Source organism: Phoca vitulina, unplaced genomic scaffold (genome assembly GCF_004348235.1).
Source record: "Phoca vitulina isolate PV1807 unplaced genomic scaffold, GSC_HSeal_1.0 scaffold45, whole genome shotgun sequence".
Taxonomy (NCBI): domain Eukaryota; kingdom Metazoa; phylum Chordata; class Mammalia; order Carnivora; family Phocidae; genus Phoca; species Phoca vitulina.
This window is the reverse complement of record NW_022589748.1, coordinates 2,648,659-2,669,516: the sequence shown is the minus strand read 5'-3', so window position 1 is coordinate 2,669,516 and position 20,858 is coordinate 2,648,659. Positions and strand designations below refer to the sequence as shown.

General features: G+C 52.1%; 1 protein-coding gene across 2 annotated transcripts in view; it reads right to left on the bottom strand.

Annotated features, from left to right (window-relative positions):
• The window catches only part of HIP1 (huntingtin interacting protein 1), a 147,666-nt gene that overhangs the window by 14,189 nt on the left and 112,619 nt on the right, over nt 1–20,858 (bottom strand). For both annotated transcript variants that reach the window (XM_032430641.1, XM_032430642.1), the window contains exons 6-22: nt 20,147–20,223; nt 19,663–19,724; nt 15,496–15,636; nt 13,091–13,148; nt 10,132–10,207; nt 9,878–10,018; nt 9,392–9,489; nt 8,958–9,030; nt 8,098–8,281; nt 7,574–7,662; nt 6,888–7,004; nt 5,415–5,516; nt 5,046–5,189; nt 4,773–4,908; nt 2,960–3,046; nt 2,658–2,765; nt 2,441–2,574 (exon numbers count right to left, since the gene is read on the bottom strand). In XM_032430641.1, coding sequence (XP_032286532.1) covers nt 2,441–2,574; nt 2,658–2,765; nt 2,960–3,046; nt 4,773–4,908; nt 5,046–5,189; nt 5,415–5,516; nt 6,888–7,004; nt 7,574–7,662; nt 8,098–8,281; nt 8,958–9,030; nt 9,392–9,489; nt 9,878–10,018; nt 10,132–10,207; nt 13,091–13,148; nt 15,496–15,636; nt 19,663–19,724; nt 20,147–20,223 — 1,827 coding nt within the window. The remainder of the gene's footprint in view (nt 1–2,440; nt 2,575–2,657; nt 2,766–2,959; nt 3,047–4,772; nt 4,909–5,045; nt 5,190–5,414; nt 5,517–6,887; nt 7,005–7,573; nt 7,663–8,097; nt 8,282–8,957; nt 9,031–9,391; nt 9,490–9,877; nt 10,019–10,131; nt 10,208–13,090; nt 13,149–15,495; nt 15,637–19,662; nt 19,725–20,146; nt 20,224–20,858) is intronic.

The window sequence follows — 20,858 nt, the reverse complement described above, 5'->3', positions numbered from 1 at the left end:
TCTAAATATTTTATTTATTTATTTGACAGAGAGAGAGAGCGAGAGAGGGAACACAAGCAGGGGGAGTGGGAGAGGGAGAAGCAGGCTTCCTGCTGAGCGGGGAGCCCTATGTGGGGCTCGATCCCAGGACCCTGGGATCATGACCTGAGCCGAAGGCAGACGCTTAACGACTGAGCCACCCAGGCGCCCTGGTGGTGGTTTTTCAAATATATCTGGTTACTTTTGAAAGTATCTTATTCCCTTGCCACACTTTTTAATAGCCTTTAAAAAGTTCTTTAACATATCGGACACATTTATGGTGAATGTATGGGCCTTGGGACTTTATCTGTGAAAGTTCCTTGGGGTTTAGAGTCAAAGTATACCTCTTCAGAGACCATTTGGATCTGCCTCTGCCAGGTACCTGGGCCCCTAATGACCTGATTACTTTAATTTTCTGTTTGGGTTTTTTTTCAGGCCACACAGGTAGTAGATTTGGACCCTGAAGCCACAGATACGTGGCCTGTAGTTAGAAATTCCCTAGGTGGCCGTGTTGCCCCCCTTTCCCCGCTACAACCAAGGTGGAGACCAGATCTCTCCAGTAGAGTAGGCTTTTCCCCCGTTCACTCGGGGTGTGATCTTTTGGAGTTCTGTTTTGGGGAGGGAGTCTCTGCATTCCAAACTTTGACCCTACTTGGGCCTAGGTTTTGTTTCTTACTCTCCCCTGTATGTGTGGCCCACCAGAATCCAAGCTCTAGGCCAAGAGATGAACAAACACTGGCTCCTGCATCCTTTCGGTTTCTGATGCTGAGATTTCCTTAGTTTTCCGCCAGTTCAGATTCAATTAACATTTCCCCCCCCCAAACTTTATTTAGCATATTCCACGTCCTGTCCTAGGAAGAGTTCTAAACATCTGGTCAGTCCTACTGCCACAAAGGAAACCTGCCCAGGATCTTCCTCTCACACTTTGCTTTTTAAAATTAATTTGATTCTTGGGGCGCCTGGGTGGCTCAGTCGTTAAGAGTCTGCCTTCAGCTCGGGTCACGATCCCAGGGTCCTGGGATCGAGACCTGCATCAGGCTCCCTGCTCGGCAGAGAGCCAGTTTCTCCCTCTCCCACTCCCACTGCTTGTGTTCCCTCTCTTGCTGTGTCTCTCTCTATCAAATAAATAAATAAATAAAATCTTAAAAAAAAATTAATTTGATTCGTACTTCCTCACCTAACGGTGTCCTACACATGTGCATACTGAGAAGCAGTTCTGCATGGCCCTGGAGAAGGGGGTCTATCTCCAGCAAAAGGCAGACTGTGGTAAGGCTGCCTAGGCTGCCATCAGCAATTTAATAACACTAAAATACCACTGGGATCATGTCATTCTATTGAAAGAAAGGTGAGCAATTCACCATTATCCATAGCCTTCCTTCATCCAGACATTCACAATTCCCTACCTCGTCATCCACTTCTCCCCAGTATGAACCTTCCTACCCATCTGATCCTTTTATCTGCTTTGCTTTCTCCATATGTATATTCCATTAAATAAACATTCACTGGGTGTTAGCCACCTGCCAGATATGCCAGGGACCAAGGGGACGACGTGAAGAAGGTACAGGCTCTGTCTTTAAGGATCATGGGGGAAAGAGACAGGTAGGCAGGTGCACTGCAGCGCTTAGCCACCAACACCGCAAGGTGAAGGTGGTGGGTGGGAGGGACCCAGGAAGGTGAATAAGGGCCAGACTGTGACAGTCCTTGGGTATCACATTACATAATTTGATTTTTGTTATCAAACGAGGAATCACAATCAGATCTCTGTTTTTGGAAGAGATTAGAGGAAAAGAGGCCAAGAGGCAGAAAAACTAATCAGAAGGCTGTTATAAGAGTTCAGATGAGGGATGACGAAAATCTGAACTCCGGCCCTGATCTCTTCATACCCTGGACTTACTATTATGACCCATTTTTGGAATCAAGTAAATGCCTTGTACTGAACTCTTAAAATAGAGCTGATTACCGCTCTCATCCCACTGTAGAGAAATGGGTGATTTCCTTATTTTCCTTTCCCATAGGGACCATGTCTTATTTGTCCCTGTACATCTAATACATTCCCCACTATGTACAACGTACTCACTGCATCTTTATTAAATCAATAAATATGTTGTTATCGCCATGTTAGGTGTTAACCTGTTCAACCAGATACAAATCCCGGAAAACAGAGAAACTATGCTTATTCTTCTTTGATACTGCTTAGCACAGTGACGAACACACAGTAGGTTCTCAATGCACAGCCAACACATGAGATATAACGGGAAGGTCGTTCAGGGGGTCAGATTTTTCAGCGCCAACTCTCGCTTTCTTGAGTCAAATGGAAAGTGCAGAAAGAACAGGCTGAGGACATTACTGAGTCCCTGGCAGATCACCGGCACTCACCCCCAAGAACCTCTGTAACTGTCCCTTGTAGTAACACGGCTCCTACCTCGGTAATGGCAGAGATCCTGTTGAGGCAGCTCTTCACGGCCGTGCCGTCATTCTCCCGCGTTCCTTCCTCTTCCAGGAAAGCCAGGTAGAGGAGGGTTTCCTTGCCAAACTGCTTGCAGGCCTCAGTCAGCGCTGGAGATGCAGGACAACCAAGACTTTTGAAGGCCCTCTGCTCTCCCTGCTTTCCAGCCCAGGCCCCCAGCCCCGGTACTCACAGTCGGCAGGTTCCGGCGGGGCTCGAAGGCAGGTGGTGCTCACGTAAGCCATGGTGTCACTGGTCAAGTGGGCAAGGAGGGTGACCGAGTGGAGGAGCCCACTGATATCTGCCAGGAGTTTAAAGGGGGTTGCTCAGGGCTGTTGAGGGGTAGGTTTACCTCCCTACCTCCTTCCCTGCTTTGCAAGTTATATACACCCCTTTCTTGGTGCAGAGGAACCCGTTGCTACTTCCATACGCAAGCATTTCTGAACTCGGTCCAGCCGTCACTAAGCGACAGACCCTATCCTGCGCCTTTCTTACCTTCTGGGTGGGCCAGGTAGCGGCTCCAGCTTTTTTCCAGTTGCTCGAGGCAGCTGGAAACAGACTTGACCTTGGAGAGAAGGTGATCTGTGGTGGAGGGAGACAGGGCAAAGTCAGAGACGGAGTTGTCAGACTCGCTTGCTCCCCGTGAGGGTAAGGCACGTGACGGATGCGCCTACCCCGTGAGTGGCCTCGGCCCTGCAGGAGCCGCCCTAAGATGGGAGGGCGGAGGAAAGAGGGTTCACTGCGCTCGTACAGGACTCTCTCACTGCAGCCTCAAAAGCTGTGCTTCTGGGCCCATCTGGTCCCTTAGCCAAGAGCCAGGGCAGCCACATCAGCAGCCTAGAGTGAGCCTCTCCCTTCCTCGGGACTGCCTGCCCAAATAAATCCAGGCCTTCCTGTTACGTCTTTCAAGGACCTCGGACTCTCATTAGTCTTGAGCCCAGACCCTTGGCTCCGTCAGGCTAATCTGGGCTCATGCTGTGCACACAACACAAAACAGCCATTCCCACTCTGTGCCTCTGGGCACAGGTCCGCAAAGATTGTCACATGGGAGTTAAAGTATGGGGGCCTCGTGTCACTGCATAGGTGTGGCTCCTGGCTCCATCACCAGTGGCTACAATCGCAGGCCATGCACACCTGCTTCCTCAAGTGAAAACAGAGTAACAGGACCACCTCATGGCACCACAGTGACGATTCACTGGGCCGAGGCGTGTGGAGCACTTAGAACGGCGGTTGGCACATGGCGCACGCTCCGTAACGTCAGCTGTTTGTGTTATTTTACCCCCCGCTTCTTCCCCTCCAGTGGCTCCTGTCTGTCCTCTTCCTTCAAAGCCCAGCTCATAAAGTCCTTCCTCAGAATCCGCCCACGGCTGCCCCACTCTCTGGCATTCCCTCAGTAAACTGGGAACTCAGTGTGCTCCTTCCTCCTTACAGATGGGTTCCCTGCTGAGTAAGATAGAACAGCCTTTGCTGTAGACGTCACCAAACGGAGACATTTCTTTTTTTTTTTTTTTCCCAAAGATTATTTGAGGGAGAGAGTGTGCACGTGTGCAAGCAGGGGGAGGGGCAGAGGAAGTGGGGAGAGAGAAACTCTCAAGCAGACTCCCCGCTGAGCATGGAGCCTGACATGGGGTTCGATCTCAGGACTCTGAGATCATGACCTGAGCCGAAATCAAGAGTCAGACGCTCAACCGATCGAGCCACCCAGGCGCCCTGTAGACATTACTATTTGATAATCAAAGTCAACTCTCGGTTGTTTCCTGCCATCTGCCTTGTCCTCAGTGGGCCCTCTGGTAGCTACACCAGGACTTCACCAGTGCCCTGGGCCTGGATGCTCTGCCACCTCTGAGGCCCCTCCTCTCATCCACAGGGCTTCTCGGGCTCCGACCGCTGCCCCACCCGCATGCCCTTAGGACTCTGGAACATGCAGAGTGGGCCTTGTTCATGCCTGGGACTACACGGGTATTCTCAATGTTCCTGCCCCCCGTGTGGGCCTGAAGCTCCCAAGCAACCTTCTCTTCATTCAGGCCATGTTCTTCTGTCCAGAGACACACTGAGCCGTCTGCTCCTCCTCCCCCTGGTGCTTGGACTCGAGCAGTGGTATCACACCTGGGGGCTTTAGAAAGTTCTACCACCTGAGGCCCTGGGCCGCAGAGCTTCTGGCTGAACTGATCTTAGGGTGGGGCCTGGGCATCGCCAGGTGACTCTGACTTGCAGCAGGCGGAGGACCCGTGAGCTCAGGTCACGCGGGATTCAACGTCACCACTGACCACCGAATTCGCACGTGTGGGCAGGCGAGGGGGGAGGGTACCTGCAGAGCCGGCACAGCTGATCAGAGTGGGTTCCTCGAGCTGCCGCAGGGCCTCCTGGACCACCTGCTCCGCGGCCTTCCTTGACTCTGCCAGCAGCATTTTCCGTTGGTCTTTGGCGACCTGGCACGCTGATTCCTAGAAATGGTCCAGGGAGGTGAGGATCGGACACAGACCCCATCAGGAGCCTTCGAGCAGCATCCACCTTGACACAGTGGGAAGTCCTGGCATCTTAACTCAAGCTACTGCTAATGAGGCGGGCATCCGTTACTTGCCTTTGCGCTGGACAGTTCCCGCTGGGTGTGTTCGAGCTGTTCCTGAAGAGCCGATAATTCTTCCTCCCGACGAGCCACGGCATGTGCCAAGCTGCTCCGCTCCTTCTCAAGCTCGGTGATCTGGCCGGCCCACTTTGCCTCTGACTGCAACGTTGGCCAGGTTAAAGAGGGAGAATTAAACGGTCCACTTCCCAGGAGTCCAGACCCACCAGCAGGCCACAGGGAACAGGAGGCGCCACCTTCATTCCCCCAAGCACACACTGAGCACGGATGGGACCAGCTTGGTCAGCTGCTGCGTGGGGCTGGACGCCAGGTGACAGCAGTCCCAAAGCCAGAGAGGGAAAAATGCGGAAGGGAGGTGATGCTCACCTGGGCAGAAGTTTCCAGGCTGCCTTGGACAATCTGGAGTTCCTGTTTGCTGGTGGCAAGTTCTTGCTTCAGGCTCTCTAGTACTTCCGTCTGTTCTTGAGTCTGAAAGAGAAGAAAAACAGGAGCACTCTGATCTGGGTGGTGGTTGCAAGGGATAAACACATATAAAAACCCCCAAGCTATTGGGGCACCTGGCTGGCTCAGTCAGCATGCAACTCTTGATCTCGGGGTCACGAGTTCTAGCCCCATGTTGGCTGTAGAAATTATTTAAAAATAAAATCTTAAAAAAAAAAGTCCCCAAGTTATCAATGGGAGATTTGTGTACTCTCTTGTATGCAAGGTTGGATGCATCCAACAAAAAGTGGGTGGGAGGAGGTGATAGCCCAGAGTGTTCCAGAAAGTTTTCTTCTGGTTAAGCAGGGAAAGCCGAAGGGAGAATTTTAGGGACATTTCCTAAATATCATGCTTCAGCTTATAGTACTGACAACAGTAGAACTAAATCTTTTTTCTTATAGATAGAAAGTGTTTTTTTATTTTTTAAAATTGAAGTATAACTGATACAGAACTGGATCTTTAATTCAGACATCCCAATACTTGGTATGTTGCTGAATCTAACCATCTTGAAACAACTCTCTTTTTTTGATTTCTTTCATAAGTGCTACTTTTCAAAGAGCAGGTTGCAACCCATTAGAATTCACAGCTAACATTAAAAAAATCCGAAATAAACAGAGGCACCTGGGTGGTGCCAAGTTGGTTGAGCATCCGACTCTTGGTTTCGGCTCAAGTTGGGATCTCAGGGTTGTGAGATCGAGCCCTGCGTCAGGTTCCGTGCTCAGCGCGGCGTTTGCTTAACACTCTCCCTCCCTTTGCCCCTCCCCCCAACCTCTGTAAAATTAAATCTTTAAAAAAATAAAAAATAAAAAAATGAAATAAACAGAGCAAAAAAAATCCAAATGCATCCACAGAGTAAGGATGAATATTGCTTTGTGACACTTTTACTTCCATTAAATAGACCCTATTTCCTACTCTGAGTCACAGAGAAGCATGACTGTTAAGTGTAAGGCATTCAGTTTTCTCTATCTGACACATCTTACAGCAACGGGACCTGCCTGCCAATCCCATCCTAACTCGTGGGTGTTCTCCCGACCACAAGTCCTCATAAATGTTCACGTCTCTCTCTGATCTCCAGGTGCTTTTACTTCTCTCAACCGTCCCAGACTCGCCCTTGGCAAGCCTTTGCTGATGCACCTGCTCAGCTGAAGCCTCTTTATCACGCCATGCCTCTAACCCCTGGTGCATCGGTCACCCTGTCCCGTGCTCACACCTCTTGTAGCACGCTCACCGGGCTCTAACCCACAGGGCTGCCTGTTGCAGCAAAAGACAAGCTCTTTCCACCTGGGCAGCACCCCAGGCCCGCCTCCAGCTCAGGCAGAACCCTTCCCTCATTCCCCCTGCACTTTTCCTTCCCCTCACCTTCCGCTGCGCCTGGTCACTTATTCGCTGGAAGGAGTCCTCTAGCTCTTTTTTCTCTCGTTCCAAATCCGCCTGGGCTTGCCTGGCCACGGACACCTGTTTGGTCACCTCTGCATTCTGTAGGGGAAGAACAGTGCCTTGAACTGGCTTATCTCAGGTTTAACAGCTCGGGGACAACATCTACTTCTAGAACAAATGACAACATTCAGACAGCTGGACACAGAAATCACTTTTCTACCCAGAGAGAAGCCAGAATAGAGATGTCATCTTCAGATACTCGACGCTCAAGAATTTAAAAGAACAGGGGCAACTGAGTGGCTCAGTCGGTTAAGCATCCGAGTCTTGATTTTGGCTCAGGTCATGATCTCAGGGTCATGAGATTGAGCCTTACATCAGGCTCTGCGCTGGGCATGGAGCCTGCTTGGGATTCTCTCTCTCCCCCTAACCCTTCCCCCCAACCCCGCTCTATCTCTCCCTAAAAATAAATGAATAAATAAAATAAAAGAATAATAAAGATGGGGGATAATCCAATCAGGGCTGACATCAAAAGTCAAGACATGGAAGGCCAGCGAGCCTGAAAAGCAGTGGTTTCCATGAAATGATGGTGACCCACTCAGAATTGGTGGGGACAATGGAGCGGCGGTGTCCCCTGCGTTGTGGGGACGGCGCACGGTGCAGGGTCCTACCTTCCGCAGCAGGTCAGCGTGGTTCTGCACCAGCTCACTGTACTTTTCCTTTAGTTTGCTGTACCGCTGTTCATTGGCTTGGGCTCTCCCTGTATTGTCGAGAGCCAAGGTGAGCAGTCTACCCCTGCTGGGACCCCGTGCCTTCCTTCCATAAGCCAGAATCCCTAGAACAGCCTTCTTCCTTTTCACAAATGCAAACACCTTCTACGCCCTCAAAAATCCTACTGAAATAAACTCCTCTTCATCGGTGTTTCTGGCTTTAGGCTATCTCTCCTTCGGACACCCTGTCCCCCAGGCAGATACCCCACTGTCACCTCCTGGTTCCTGTCCCCGCATTCTGAGCCCATGGGGCTCTCCACTGGCTGGGCTCCCACCCGCCCCTCAGACTGGTGACATGAAGGTCCTTCCTGGTGGCTCTTCCGGGCAGAAGCACGGCTGGGGCTCTGCCACCCAGCCCCATCCTTCCCCCGGAGCCTCGCCTGACTCTGCGGCCCCCGCCTTCAGCCCCAGCCTAACGGGCTCACTTTCTATCTCGGTCAGGCTCCGCTGGGCCTTCTCCGTGTCTTCGCGCTTCTTCTTGAGCTCGTCCAGCTCGGCCCGGAGAAACTCGCTGTCATCAGCCGCCTGCTGCCGCAGATGTCGCTGTTCCGCAAGCTCAGCCTCCAGCTCGCTGACCCGGCCCTTGAGCTGCAGCACGGCCCGCTGGCTCTGTGGGACGGACTCGGCCAATGAGCCCCAGCGCTGGGCCGCGGGGCTGGGCTGGGCAGCAGGAGAAGCGGGTCCTCCCAGGCTTCCAGCACTGATCCAATGAATACCCATGTTTGCCTAACAACCCCCCCCCACCAAGGGCCTCATGAGAGTTGAGGCTTCTGGTCATTATAAGCCACTGGCCAACAACGGCGTGACGGCAGGAGGACTCTGGTCTCGTTGGAGTGGCCTAGGAGCAGTCCTGGACGAGCGGGCACGAGGGAAGAGGGGATGTTTGCCTGCCCCCGTGAGTGAAGCCCGACCAGCCGTGGGCCTGGGGGGCAGTCCTATTTACCGCCCCGACCCTGCAAACAGCCATGAGAGTTACAAATCGGACCTTCCGATCGCCACGGGAGGAGAACAGGTCTTCCTCACTGTTGGCTTCACAGCCAGCCGGCGGTCATGGTTAACTCAAGAACCAAAGGGAGACAGGGCTTGGCTCAGAAGTCATTCTTAAGGTAGGAATGACGGAAATGCAGCACCACCAAGACCACGGAAGGACCAGGGCCTTCTGGCTTTTGAGTTTCTACTAATGAGCCCCCCCGCCATCCCCCTTAAAATGTGGTCCGACAAGTGTCTCTGCGAATATGAACATGCCACGGCGAAGCCCAGAACTGGATCAGAGCCCGACTCATACCTCAGTCTTCACGTTCTCCAGCTGTGCCTTCAGCTCACTGACTTCTCTGTATAGTTGACCAATTAGGTGATCCCTGGGAACAGAAGGAGAACAAGTTTGCTTCCACTGTGCTTCCATCCCTTTCCTTTTAAATGCGAGCTGGGAAATCAGGGGAGGAAGTTAAAAGCTGGTGTTAATTTGGGGAAAGTTTTTTGAAATTCCATACATTATATGCTAAGACCCTCCATGTCACTGGATCCGAATCTAACACCCATGGGTTATTTCAACCTCATCTGATCTCCCTCTGGGATTCCAGGGGCCGATATTTGAGCATTGCGACACTTCTCTGCGGGGCCCAAGTGTCACTGAGCATCCCGCCCTGGTCGGGGGTGGCCAGCCAGACCCCGGCTTCATGTAGTTTCTGCACCACCTGCCTGCTCCCAGTGTGGACTCACTTCTCATCCTTGTTCACGCCGTTCTGACTGTTGAAATTGAAGGGGTCACTGCTGAACGAGCTGCCAAAGATGTCATCAAACTTGTTGTCGAATAAATTCTGTGGTGACCAAAAAGGAGCGAGGACAAAGTTAGAGATCCAGAGACTTCTGTACGTGGGTCAGAGGAGTGAGATGTAAAAAAAAAAAAAGGGATCCTTTCTTAACTGGGTTCAAGTCCATCTGTGGTCCCTCTTAGAGACCGCAGGGCAGGGGCCTCAGTCTAGGTTAGCGCTTCGGTTAGAAGTTGGTCCAGCTTGGTGACAGCCAAAGGGTCTTGGTCAGAGCCTCTCCCCTGCCCACATGGGGCAGCGCGAAGGGCCGCACGTGGGGCTCACCACCTGCTGTCACCCTAACCCTAACCTAATCCTAACCCTAACCCTAACACGTGGGGCTCGCCACCTGTCACCCTAACCCTAACCCTCGGGTTCCAGTGGAGGTGCTCCTCACCTGCTGGGAGGCATCCATGTCCACGAGGTCATCCTTCTCCAAGACGGGCTCGCTGTCCGGGGACGAGGCCTCGGCTGGGATGACCACCACAGGGCTGATGTGTTCTGACAGCGCAGAGGCCCGCAGGAAGTTGGGTGGGTTCTGAGGAGGGAAGACACCCCCCCAAACCGTGTCACCTGCCAGGCCTGCCCGTCTCTGAGATCTGAGAGCACCCAGGACCCGGCAGCTCCCACAGCAGGGCCGGGCGCACGTACCTCAGGCAGTTGAGGGATCTGAATGAGCCGCTTGAAGTACTGGAGGTTGCTGGAGCGGTAGAACAGATCTTTCAACCTGGAGGTGGAGAAGGGCCTGAGGGGTGCTGGGCACCTCCCCGGCCCTGGGGTGGGGACAGTGCAGCCCCCCAGCTGTCCTGCTGCCCGCCCAGCCCAAAGGCACGGGCTTATCAAGGAAATGACCTCCATGGCACTGGGATTCAATTGTGACGCTGCAGGGGGAGGTTATCTGGAGCCTGTCCTCACTTACGTGGTGGTAAGGAAAGAGGGATTCAAAGGACAGAATCCTCTGGAAGAGTGGATCCCCCCAGAACACATTTCTGCATCGCTGTGGAATCTATGCTGTTGCATGGCAGATGTCTTCCCAGGAACGTTTGGCTTAGAATAACATGAAAATAAATGTACTCTCTCTGAGGATACGCAACCTAACCACAGGCATGGGGAAGGAAACGTCATTACTGAGGGAGATCCCTTTGTTTTGGAGCTCTGTGTTATCTCCCCAGTTAGACTAGAAGCTTCCAGAGGGCGGAGACTGGGCCCTGCTGAGCTGGGCTTGCCACGGAACCACGCACAGAGGAATTAACTCATCAAGACTTCACTGGAGAAAAGCAATCTATTTATACTGTGTCCCAATCTTGGATGGGTATGGGAATGAAGAAACCAATTTTTTTTCTCATCTTCGGGTCTCCATTTTAAATCAAAACATGGAAAGCTGAGGAAGCAGAGAGCATCAGATTTCCTGAGAGGAAAGAGGATGGTGGGTCTCTGCGCCCTCTCCCTGCAACCCACAATCTCCTCCAGCTCAGCCCAATACACTAAACCCCTGGGATCTCAGGCCAGCCCTTCTGACCCCAAGGTTGGGGTTGCCCCTGTCAGGTCATTGGCACTTTCCCCGAATTCGGGGACACTGAGGCCTCAGGGAGCCGCCGGGTCTGTGCAGACGAGAGAGTGAGGCAGCTGCTCACGGGAGAGGTTTTTATAAGCTAGAAAAAAATGAAAGGAAATAAAATCACCTGACCACACATCCCCCTCTTTCTGGGCTGGAGCCAACAGTAATAGGCTGCTTTGCTTTCATAAGCTACTGGAATTTACCATTCCAGGAAATCAGCCCCAGGGCCTGTCTCCTAGGATTTAATAAGTCATTTATTATAGAATAAACATATAAGGCTTTTCAAATGGAATAAGGAAACCGGGAGGTTAGCACAACCCTGAACTTGGCCTCTGACTGCTGCCCGGGGAACCAGCAAGAGAAGTCTGAGCTTGGGGTTTGGCAGCTATGCTTTTTCTCTGTTGTCAGGGCTGAAGAAACTAACAGGCAAAACAAGAGGGTCAAAGAGAGCGTGCTGAGCCCCAGGGCTCTTCTCGGCACCTGGGTTCTCTCTCTCATGCCATTCCTTCCCCTCTTCCTTGGGCACACGTAACCAGTGATGAACTGTACGTCTCCCCTCGCCAGCGATCTTCTTCCCCAAATGCACAGAATAATTTACCCCTCAGTCAGACAAGCTCTCCTCTTCTAGACAAGACAGCTGGCTTACTGGTTTAGTAATTTATCCAAATATTTATGCGTAATTGGCTGCTACGTATCAGGGGCTAGGGATGTAACAATGGAGAGTCAGGCATAAATAAAGCTGTGCTAAGAACCATGAAAGAAAGAAATTAGGTGCTGGGCTGAAGAATATGGGGGGGCGGAGGTGGGGCTGGAGGAACAGGAGATGAAGAAGACCCGACTTAAATAAGAGATTTAAGATTTAAGGCCAGAGATGCTTTTGTGAGGAGATGACCAAAGATGACCCAGAGCCAGCCAGGCTGGGAGAAGAGCCTCCCAAAGAGAGGGAACAGCAAGCACTAAGACCTCGATAGAGAAATGAGCTGGGAACGTTCCAGGAACTGGAAACGGACCGCATGTGCTGGAAACACCATAGGCCCTAAACACAATAAAGACAAGGTCAAAGATGGCAAGCAGGGCCTTGGAGACCATGGAGAAGAGCTTGGATTTTATTTTGAGTGTAATCAGAAGCCACTGAAAGGCTCTGAGCAAGGGAATGACGTCTTTATGAGGTTGTTCTAACTGCTGGGGTGGGGGGACAGGATTTCTGGGGGCAAGAGTGGAAGCCCAGGGCATCCGCCATATTGGAGGGTCGTGGCACAAAACGATGGTAGCCCCAGAGATGGCAGCTATGATCGGAGCCAAGATATATGTGCAGAGCATCTGCCACTGGAGTGGACATGGGGGAGGAGGACAATGGTGAGTTCCAGATCTCTGGCCTAAATGGATGTGGTAGCATTTACTGAGATAGAAAAGGCCGGGAAGGAAAAATTTGCGTTTTTTGTTGTTTATTTATTTATTTTTAGAGAGAAAGAGCATGAGGGGGAAAGGGAGAGAGAATCTCAAGCAGACTCCCCGCTGAGCACAGAGCCCAGTGAGGGGCTTGATTCCACGACCCCGCCATCATGACCCAAGCCGAAACCAAGAGTTGGACGCTCAATCAACTGCGCCACCCAGGCACCCTGGGAGAAAAAGTTTGCGGAGGAAAACCTAGAGCTCAGTTTGAGATGTAAGACAGATAATTGGGTGCGTGAGACCCAATTCAGAGGCAAGGCTCAGTCAGCTAGAGAAACAGATCTGGGTGTTGCATTTCACGCACATGGACCATACATGGTATGAGAACGTAGGGAGAAGAAAGAGAGGATGAAGCCCGGGGCATACAGCAGGTGATGAATGAATGGATGAAATCACTTTCTCCGACATGCTCATGTGGACTTTACTAGAGAACGGATAGCTTCGCCAGCCAGCGGTACATTTACTGCCGTCCTCGTCACCTTCCTCCACTCTACTGCTTTACTCTGCCGATACCCTCATTCCTCAATCATTTTAAAGCAAGTGCTCTTGTGTGGACTAATCAAGTTTATAGCATTCGTTTCTCTCACTTAAGCCACTTACTTGGTGAATTGCTCCATGAAACGATCCCGGTGGCCTTGCAGGGTGTCGGCTGGGAGACCTGGAAGAAATTGGGAAAAGAGTGAGAGGGAAGAGGACCACAGGAGGACCAGGCGAGCCACAGCGGGGCTCCGGAGGGAGAGGACCATCCACCCTGGGGCTTGTGGCCAGCCTGCCAGGCCTACAGCTGCCCCAGGAACAGGGACTGGTAACCAAGGGGGCCCAGAAGGGCCAGCCATGAGTCTAGGGGTGCTTCTCCTCCACATCTGTCCTTCTGTTTGTTCCTGCAGCATGAGCCATTCTGGGTGCAGTGGGTTGGAAGTTGTGTTCCTGACCACGGAAGACACCGTGGTGACCTGACCAAGCAGCAGGACGGACCCCCAGCAGGTGGCAGAGGTGTGGCTCTCTCAGAGGTACGTGCCCTGGGTCGGTCCAGCACAGACGTTAATCTGCGAGGGATCCATAGAGCCTGCACGAGAGGATGCCTGCCAGAAGGCAAAGATTATAGGACAACACTCAGGATCCCAGTCCGGTGCTCACTCGGTCACGGCCAACGGCAAGATGCTGGACAAGCAACAGCCTCTTAGACCAGCCTCCTCTCCTACAGAGTGGGTTCTCTGAGGTCCCTTCTCCCAGAATGCATGACGCTGCATACTTCAACTATAGATCACAACTCGGTGATCCCTTTATTTCTTGTCTTGTTCCTTAAACGTACATTTTAGGAATTTTTTTTAATTAACATAAAATGTATTATTTGTTTCAGGGGTACAGGTCTGTGATTCATCAGTTTTACATAATTCACAGCGCTCACCATAGTACATACCCTCCCCAGTGTCCATCACCCAGCCACCCCCATCCCTCCCACCGCCCCATTTTAGGAATTTTTGAATAGGAATACATTTACTTGGTACAAAGAGGGAGTACGTGTATAAACATACGATAATTCAAAATGCCCACCAAAACGGTGGATGATGATGGCACTTTATCTCAGTGGCCTCTCTCCCCAGAACCCTTAACCCCAGTCCAGTCATGAGAAAAACACCGGGCAGACTTAAATCAGGGGACATTCTACAAGTGTCCGACCAATTCTCGAAACCATCAAGGTCGTCAAAAACAGGGAAAGTCCGAGAAACTATGACAGCCAAGAGGCGGTTAGGGAGACACAATGACTCAATGTAATGTGGTGTCCTGGATGGGACGTTAGGTAAAAACCATGGAAATCTGAATAAAGTACGGACTTCAGTTGATAATAATGTGTCAATATCGGTCTATTCATTGTGACATTTGTCACAAATGTATCATATTAATGTAAGATATTAACAATAAAGGAAACTGGGTTCAGGGTATGGGGGGACACTTCCTCAGTGATCTTTACAACTTTTCTGTAGATCTAAACTATTCTAAAATGAAACCTTCATTTTTAGAGAAGTATATATTGTGCAGGATAACTGCCTTTCTTCCCTTGGGATTCAGTCTGCTCTCTGCCCCTCTGGGTGCGCTCACTTGTCCAAAGCCTTCCTAACACTTACACATCCGATTCCAACCTCCCTTCCACGAGATGCTCCTGGATTAACCCGAGTGATGCCGCTTCTTGTCCCCCCTAAATAACCAGACCCACTTCTTGTCAGTGACCACAGTTCTAGACTATCCCTTGTCCCTGTCTTCCGACATGCATCCTTGTCCCTTTGCCAGGGCCGTAACACCTTGCTTGTATCCACTCAGGTCTTGATTTTTCTTGGTTCTCCCTCATCCATACATTCTGTACGTGTATATCCCTCATGGGGAACGCCTCTGAGTGTGGACCAGAAACCACCCAAATCAGCTTCACCTGGGGTATGGTTTCACCATGCACACCCCAAACCTACTGGACCCACCCACAGCAGGACCCACACACATTGTCTTAAACAAGAAGCACACAAAAGTATAAGAACTCTACAGTAGTTTCCAAGATAGAATCTGCAAAAGCATCCCAGGGACCTGTGGCTGGGCAGGGGCCGGCCCACCATGTACGAGAACAGCTCTGTTTTATGTTTTCTATTTCCCCATAAAGTTCCACATGTCCAGAGAAGCTGTGTGGATGGACACTTTGGACACCATTGCCCTTGCACCTGTGGGTCCAGGCTGGGCCTGGTATCATTCATGTGGGTCCTAGAATACATGACACGTGTGGACGGAGATGTGATGAAGCCAGAGGTGGAGGGAGGGAGCCGTCCCAGGACACTGCTATGGAGAGCCAGGTGCTTCCCTGGGCACAACAAAGCTTGTGCCCTGCTCCTCACTCTCAAGAGGGTCGGGAGCTCTAGGGACTTTGGGAGCAGTGGCAGAAAGGGCACTGAAGGGACAGCCTCTGGCTGTAATCCTCCTTCCGGCCAGAGGCGCACAGAGAAGATCCGGCCCATTGTACTCACAGGAGTGGAGTTTGAAGAGGAGCTTGACGGTGTAATCATACAGATGACTGCAGTCCAATATGACCTGGATCAGCGGGGCGAGGCGGCACTGCCCGGCTGCCGTCACGGACACCGAGCGGGACATGTCCAGGGAATTGAACACTAGGGAATAAAAGGGGACACAGGCAGTAGGGGATAAGAAACTGCAGGTGACCTTCTCAGAGGGGCAGAAGACAGGGTTCTGACACATGCCAAGGACCCGCTCTGTGCATATGCTATGTCATCGGACCGCAGTTACCCCTTACAACACTCCCGTGGGACAGGTACACATGGGAGGAAACAGGGTGAGTCCCCGGAAGGCAATCAGATGGGGAAAATAGCAAACATTAATCAGGACACGAAGGAGGGGATAATTCAGCCCTGGCTTCCTGGAGGCTTGCCACAGGGTCTTGGGACACCAAAAAGGGACACATGCAGGAGCCCTGGGTGCACAGGGCTGAGGATGAACCATCAGGATCAAAGGCTGCTGTCGGTCCCTGGGGGGCAGGTCAGCTGAAGGGCTGCCCTCCACTCTCTCGAGCTCCAGACAGCACGTTGCTCCCTCCCTGTCTTGCTCCACAGACCCCTCCACATTACCCTCTGTTCCCTTGTTCTTTTTTTTTTTTTTTAAAGATTTTATTTATTTATTTGACAGAGAGAGAGAGACAGCGAGAGAGGGAACACAAGCAGGGGGAGTGGGAGAGGGAGAAGCAGGCTTCCCGTGGAGTAGGGAGCCCGAGGTGGGGCTCGATCCCAGGACCCTGGGATCATGACCTGAGCCGAAGGCAGACGCTTAACGACTGAGCCACCCAGGCATCCCCCTTTTTAAATTTATTTTAGGGAGAGAGAGAGAACACAAGCAGGAGGGGCAGAGAGAGAGGGAGAGAGAATCCCAAGCAGACTCCACGCAAAGCGCAGAGCCTGATGCGGGGCTCGATCCTACGACCCTGAGATCACCGAAACCAAGAGTTGGATGCTCAACTGATTGCACCACCCAGGCGCCCCGTACCCCTTGTTCTTAAACCAAGCAACCAGATGCCTGGCCGTGGACACTCAGTGCACATCACTGGCCAGAGCCGAACTCCTTCCTGCAGTGGCTGCCCACCACCTGCAGAGACTCCACCATGGCCAGCATCGAGAAAAATCAGTGAGCCCGACTGCCCCAGAGGAAAGCCCAGAGCAGCTGTGCTCAGCCGTCCCTCACTGCACGATTCCCTGTTAACTGGCTTACTCTGGCAGCTGAAAAAAAAAAAAAAATCCCAAACAGTTCTAATGAAAAGGCAGCTTTTCTTTTTGACACAAATTAAAAGCAGCTGTCACTGCTAGGCGGCCATCCATCCAAGTTCACGGACTTCCTTGGGCTCCACTCTGGCAAGGGATCACAGACCGCTCCATCTTCCAGCCCCCCCGCCACTTGCCAGGAATGCCCTTTGGCATCCGGTAACATCTAGAGCAGTGTGACCGGGGACAAGTTACTCAACCTCTCTGTGCCTCCAGATGGTCTTCTGTAAAATGCAGGGGGTTCTAAGAGCACGTACCTCGAAAGGGTCTTGTGCGTATTCAAGGACAGGGTTGTGTAAAGTGCGGAGCACTGCAGTGATTCTCGGTGTTGGCTTTGAGATTGATTAGCATCACCTGGGAAAATTCAAAATCTAATGTTTCCCAGCAACTCCCCTACCTCCCATTCTGTTTTAGTTGGTCTGGGGTAGGGTTGGGGCATCGGTAGGTTTCAAAAGCCCCCCAGGTGATTCTAACATGCAGCTAGGGTTGAAAGCTGGATTTCCTGGCTGAGTGGTTCTCGTGAAGCAGAACTGTGCAAAAGAATTCTGTGATGGCGTAAGTGTCCCTATGAGCCATTCAGTATGGCGGCCACATGGGGCTACCGGGTGCCTGAAATATGGCTAGTGCAACCGAGGACCTGACTTTTTGATGTTATTCAATTATAACTTATTTAAATAGATGTAATCTAATTAATGTAATTTAAATTAATTTAAATAGGCGCTACCTATTGGACAGTGGCTACCATATTGGACAGTGGCGACCATATTGGACAGTGTAGACCTGGCTGGGGAGGGAGTAGGCTGCTAAAATGCAGATGGCTGGGCCCCACCCTCAGAGATTCAGATTCAGTAGGTCTAGGGTGGCACCAGGGGCTTTGCATTTCTAACAAGTTCTCAGGAGATGCTCATGGTGCTGGTCCAGAGGACCACACTTGGAGAACCGTTGCAAGCGCTGGAAATAAATGTTAACTGTAACTGGCCCATGTTTCCCACAGGTGAAAACCAGGGGCACCTGAGGGTACTGGCTGGCACCTTGTAGGGTCACAGACTAGGACTCAGAAGCTGGAGGGATTTCTTCCAATGCCAGTTCCCCTGGTTTTTGCGGCACACAGTAGGGAACTGGGGACGGGATAGGGAGCGGGGGAGATGAGTGGTACAGGGCTCTTGATTCCGAATCAGTGCTCGCTCAGGGGCAAGAAAGCCACCACCATTTAACCATGTTGGGGTTTGTGCCAAGACTTGGGGTAGCTGCTTCCCCCTAGAAAACTCAAAGTGGCTGATTCACTCCTGACAGTCCCACAGCATTGGGCTGGATATTGATACCGCTTTATGAGCACTGTTCCCCTGTCCTTTCCTCACTGCTGTTTATCTGAAGCACGCATTCTTGAATTTTGTTGAACACTGGGCTAGAATGGAGGGAAGTACTCAAAGATGAGTAGGACATGGTTCCAGATTCCAGGGAGGAGCTCAGCATCCAGTGGTATTAATACAAGTGATCAACACATATAAAAACAGCCAGGGAGGGGTGTCTGGGTGGCTCAGTGGGTTGAGCGTCCAACTCTTGGTTTCGGCTCAGGTCATGATCTCGTGGGTCGTAGCATCGAGCCCCAAGTTGGGCTCCATGCTCAGCAGGGAGTCTGCTTGAGATTCTCTCTCTCCCTCTCCCTCTGCCCTTCCCACTCATGCTCTCTCTCTAATAAATAAATAAATCTTTAACAAAATAAAAAATATTTAAAAAAATGCATCCATACTATTTCTCCTACCTGGCTGGGAACACCTTAGGGCAGGGATTCTATTTTGTGTTTCACTTTTACTTCTCTACTGACCTTCTTCTTTCTCCTGCAAATCACGGTTCCCACCTGGTTGGGGTGATCCTCTCACATCCAGCACTGAACTGACTGGCCGAAGTACGAAGGCATTTGCCACCCTGGCCCAGCCCTGGCCCAGCGCTGGCTGGTATCAGGCCAGTTCTAAGTAGCTGCTTACATGCCAAAGGAAGGTATAATTCAGGGGGAGAGAGTGTCTGTTTTTCCTGAGAAAATCAGAGCCTCCAGAGTGGGTCCCACATGTCCAAATGCTGAGAAAGTCACCAAGCTTGTGCATAAATACTCCTAGCTTGGAATCCACTCTTTCATGGAGCTGGGCACTTGTTGCGGAGCATCTTGAATCTTAGGAAACGGGCTTTTCTGTTCCCCAGGAGAGAAGGGGGAGTCATGCTGGCAGGTGTGGGAAGAAGGGACAGCAAAGAGAAGGGAACGGACTGCTTCCTTCCTGATTCCGGTCAGGGAAGTGTTGGGGGCTGACAGCCTGGAGGCACCAGAACTCTCAGCGAAGGGAGCCTGGAAGGGCGGCCGATTCTCCTTGCTAGTGGAAAGGGGCTTCGTGGGCCTCCCACATGGACTTGGCCAACAACTCAACTCGACCAGCTGGTCGACCCTGGCTGCCGACCAAACAGCACACAGCAGCCCCTCCTCCTGAGCAGCAATCCATCCCGAGTGCCAACCCAGCTGAGTGGCAGACAAAGCACTGGCCAGCTCGGGGGCCACAGTCCGAAGGTTATCAAAGAGGTCAGACCTGTCTTCGGGCTCTGGGAGGCCTGGGCTTCCAGAGGGAGGCCCGCAGGATGGGGAGCATGGTCGTTCTGCTCAGAATGAAATCACCGATTCTGAAAACACCCACGAGCTCCAGCCTCTCCCTGCACCAGGGGCGAGGAGAGCAGAGATAGGGTATGGATATTCCCATTTCCTGACCTGTGCTGCATAACCTCGTAGGGAGAAGGGGGCTAGGACGGCTGGTCTAAGCCGGGAGCAAAGCTCAGAATTAGGCAATTCCCATGACAGCTTGGGCCAGATGGGAGGGAGAGACTCACCAGTTTGGAAGAGATTAAGTTCACACTCCAGGTAGTCAAACATCTCCACTGTTAGCTGGAAACTGGACACAAGAGGAGAGAGAGCTTATATTCCAGAGCCTGAGGCCAGCGCTTCACCTGTCCCCTCCCCCCTGCTCTGTGTTGCTGTCTCTGTCCCCAATGCATACGTGCGTGCACACACAGAGACACGCCCACCCCCCACACCCAATCCTTAGCCCCCACCCACGTGGGTCTTAAGGCCATTTGAAGATCAAGCAGGGTGAATTCCACAGTGATGGTGGCAGAGGGGAGGGCAGGTGCCATGCTGGGTGGGGAGGGCAGTGGGTGACACCGAGAATCGAACCCTGGGCAGCCTGGAAGGATTCTGGATGAGGCACCAACACTAAGTGGCCCCACCCCAGCCACTGCCCTTGCCATCAGGCCCTGTGTGACAACATCGAGCTTTCTTCCCTGCTGGGTCCCCAGCATGAGGACGGCCACTCACAAGTTGTTAACGTCGCTCTCTCCAGCCTCATCCAGCTGCCGGTCGCTCATCTGAAGGTTGCCTGGGAACCTGGGATTCTGGAAAGGGAGGCAGAGGAATGGCAGTCGGGACAGGGCACCTCAACTAAGCTGACGTCGGGCAGCAGCAGGCTTGATTCTGCTCGTGCAGCTACCCACACCCTTTGTGGGGGATGTGTCACTGCACACAGACCCCCTGACCAGCTCACAGCAGAGAATATCCACTACCCATCATCAGAGGTGAAGGCTCCATCCCGTACCTGGGAGCCAGGATAGGGCTCTGCCCTAACAGTTCATGTCCTGGAACATTCTTCTAAAGATGCTCTCCGGCCCTCCAGTGAGGCCCAGTGTGACAGTGGCCGGCCCTCGACCATCCACGAGGCGCAGACAGTCCCGCATTTATGTATCCCCAGTACATTCTGAACCCCACCCATGCTTCCCTCTGTCCTTCGGCCGCTTCCCGAAGCTGCCATTGTGAGTTCGGGGAAGGCAAACCCATTTTCATATTGGCATTATCTCTTCCCCAGCGTGGCCTGCCTGGAGTGGTTGGAACACAAGGCAAAGGGAAAGGTGCAGACGGGCACTGATGGGTGGCCAGTCAAGGGGGTCTCAATTCCACGGAGAATACTTTAGGCTCTGAAGACATAAATCCTCCACTGCACACCTCCTGGCTCTTCCCTCTGCCCTGGCCGCCC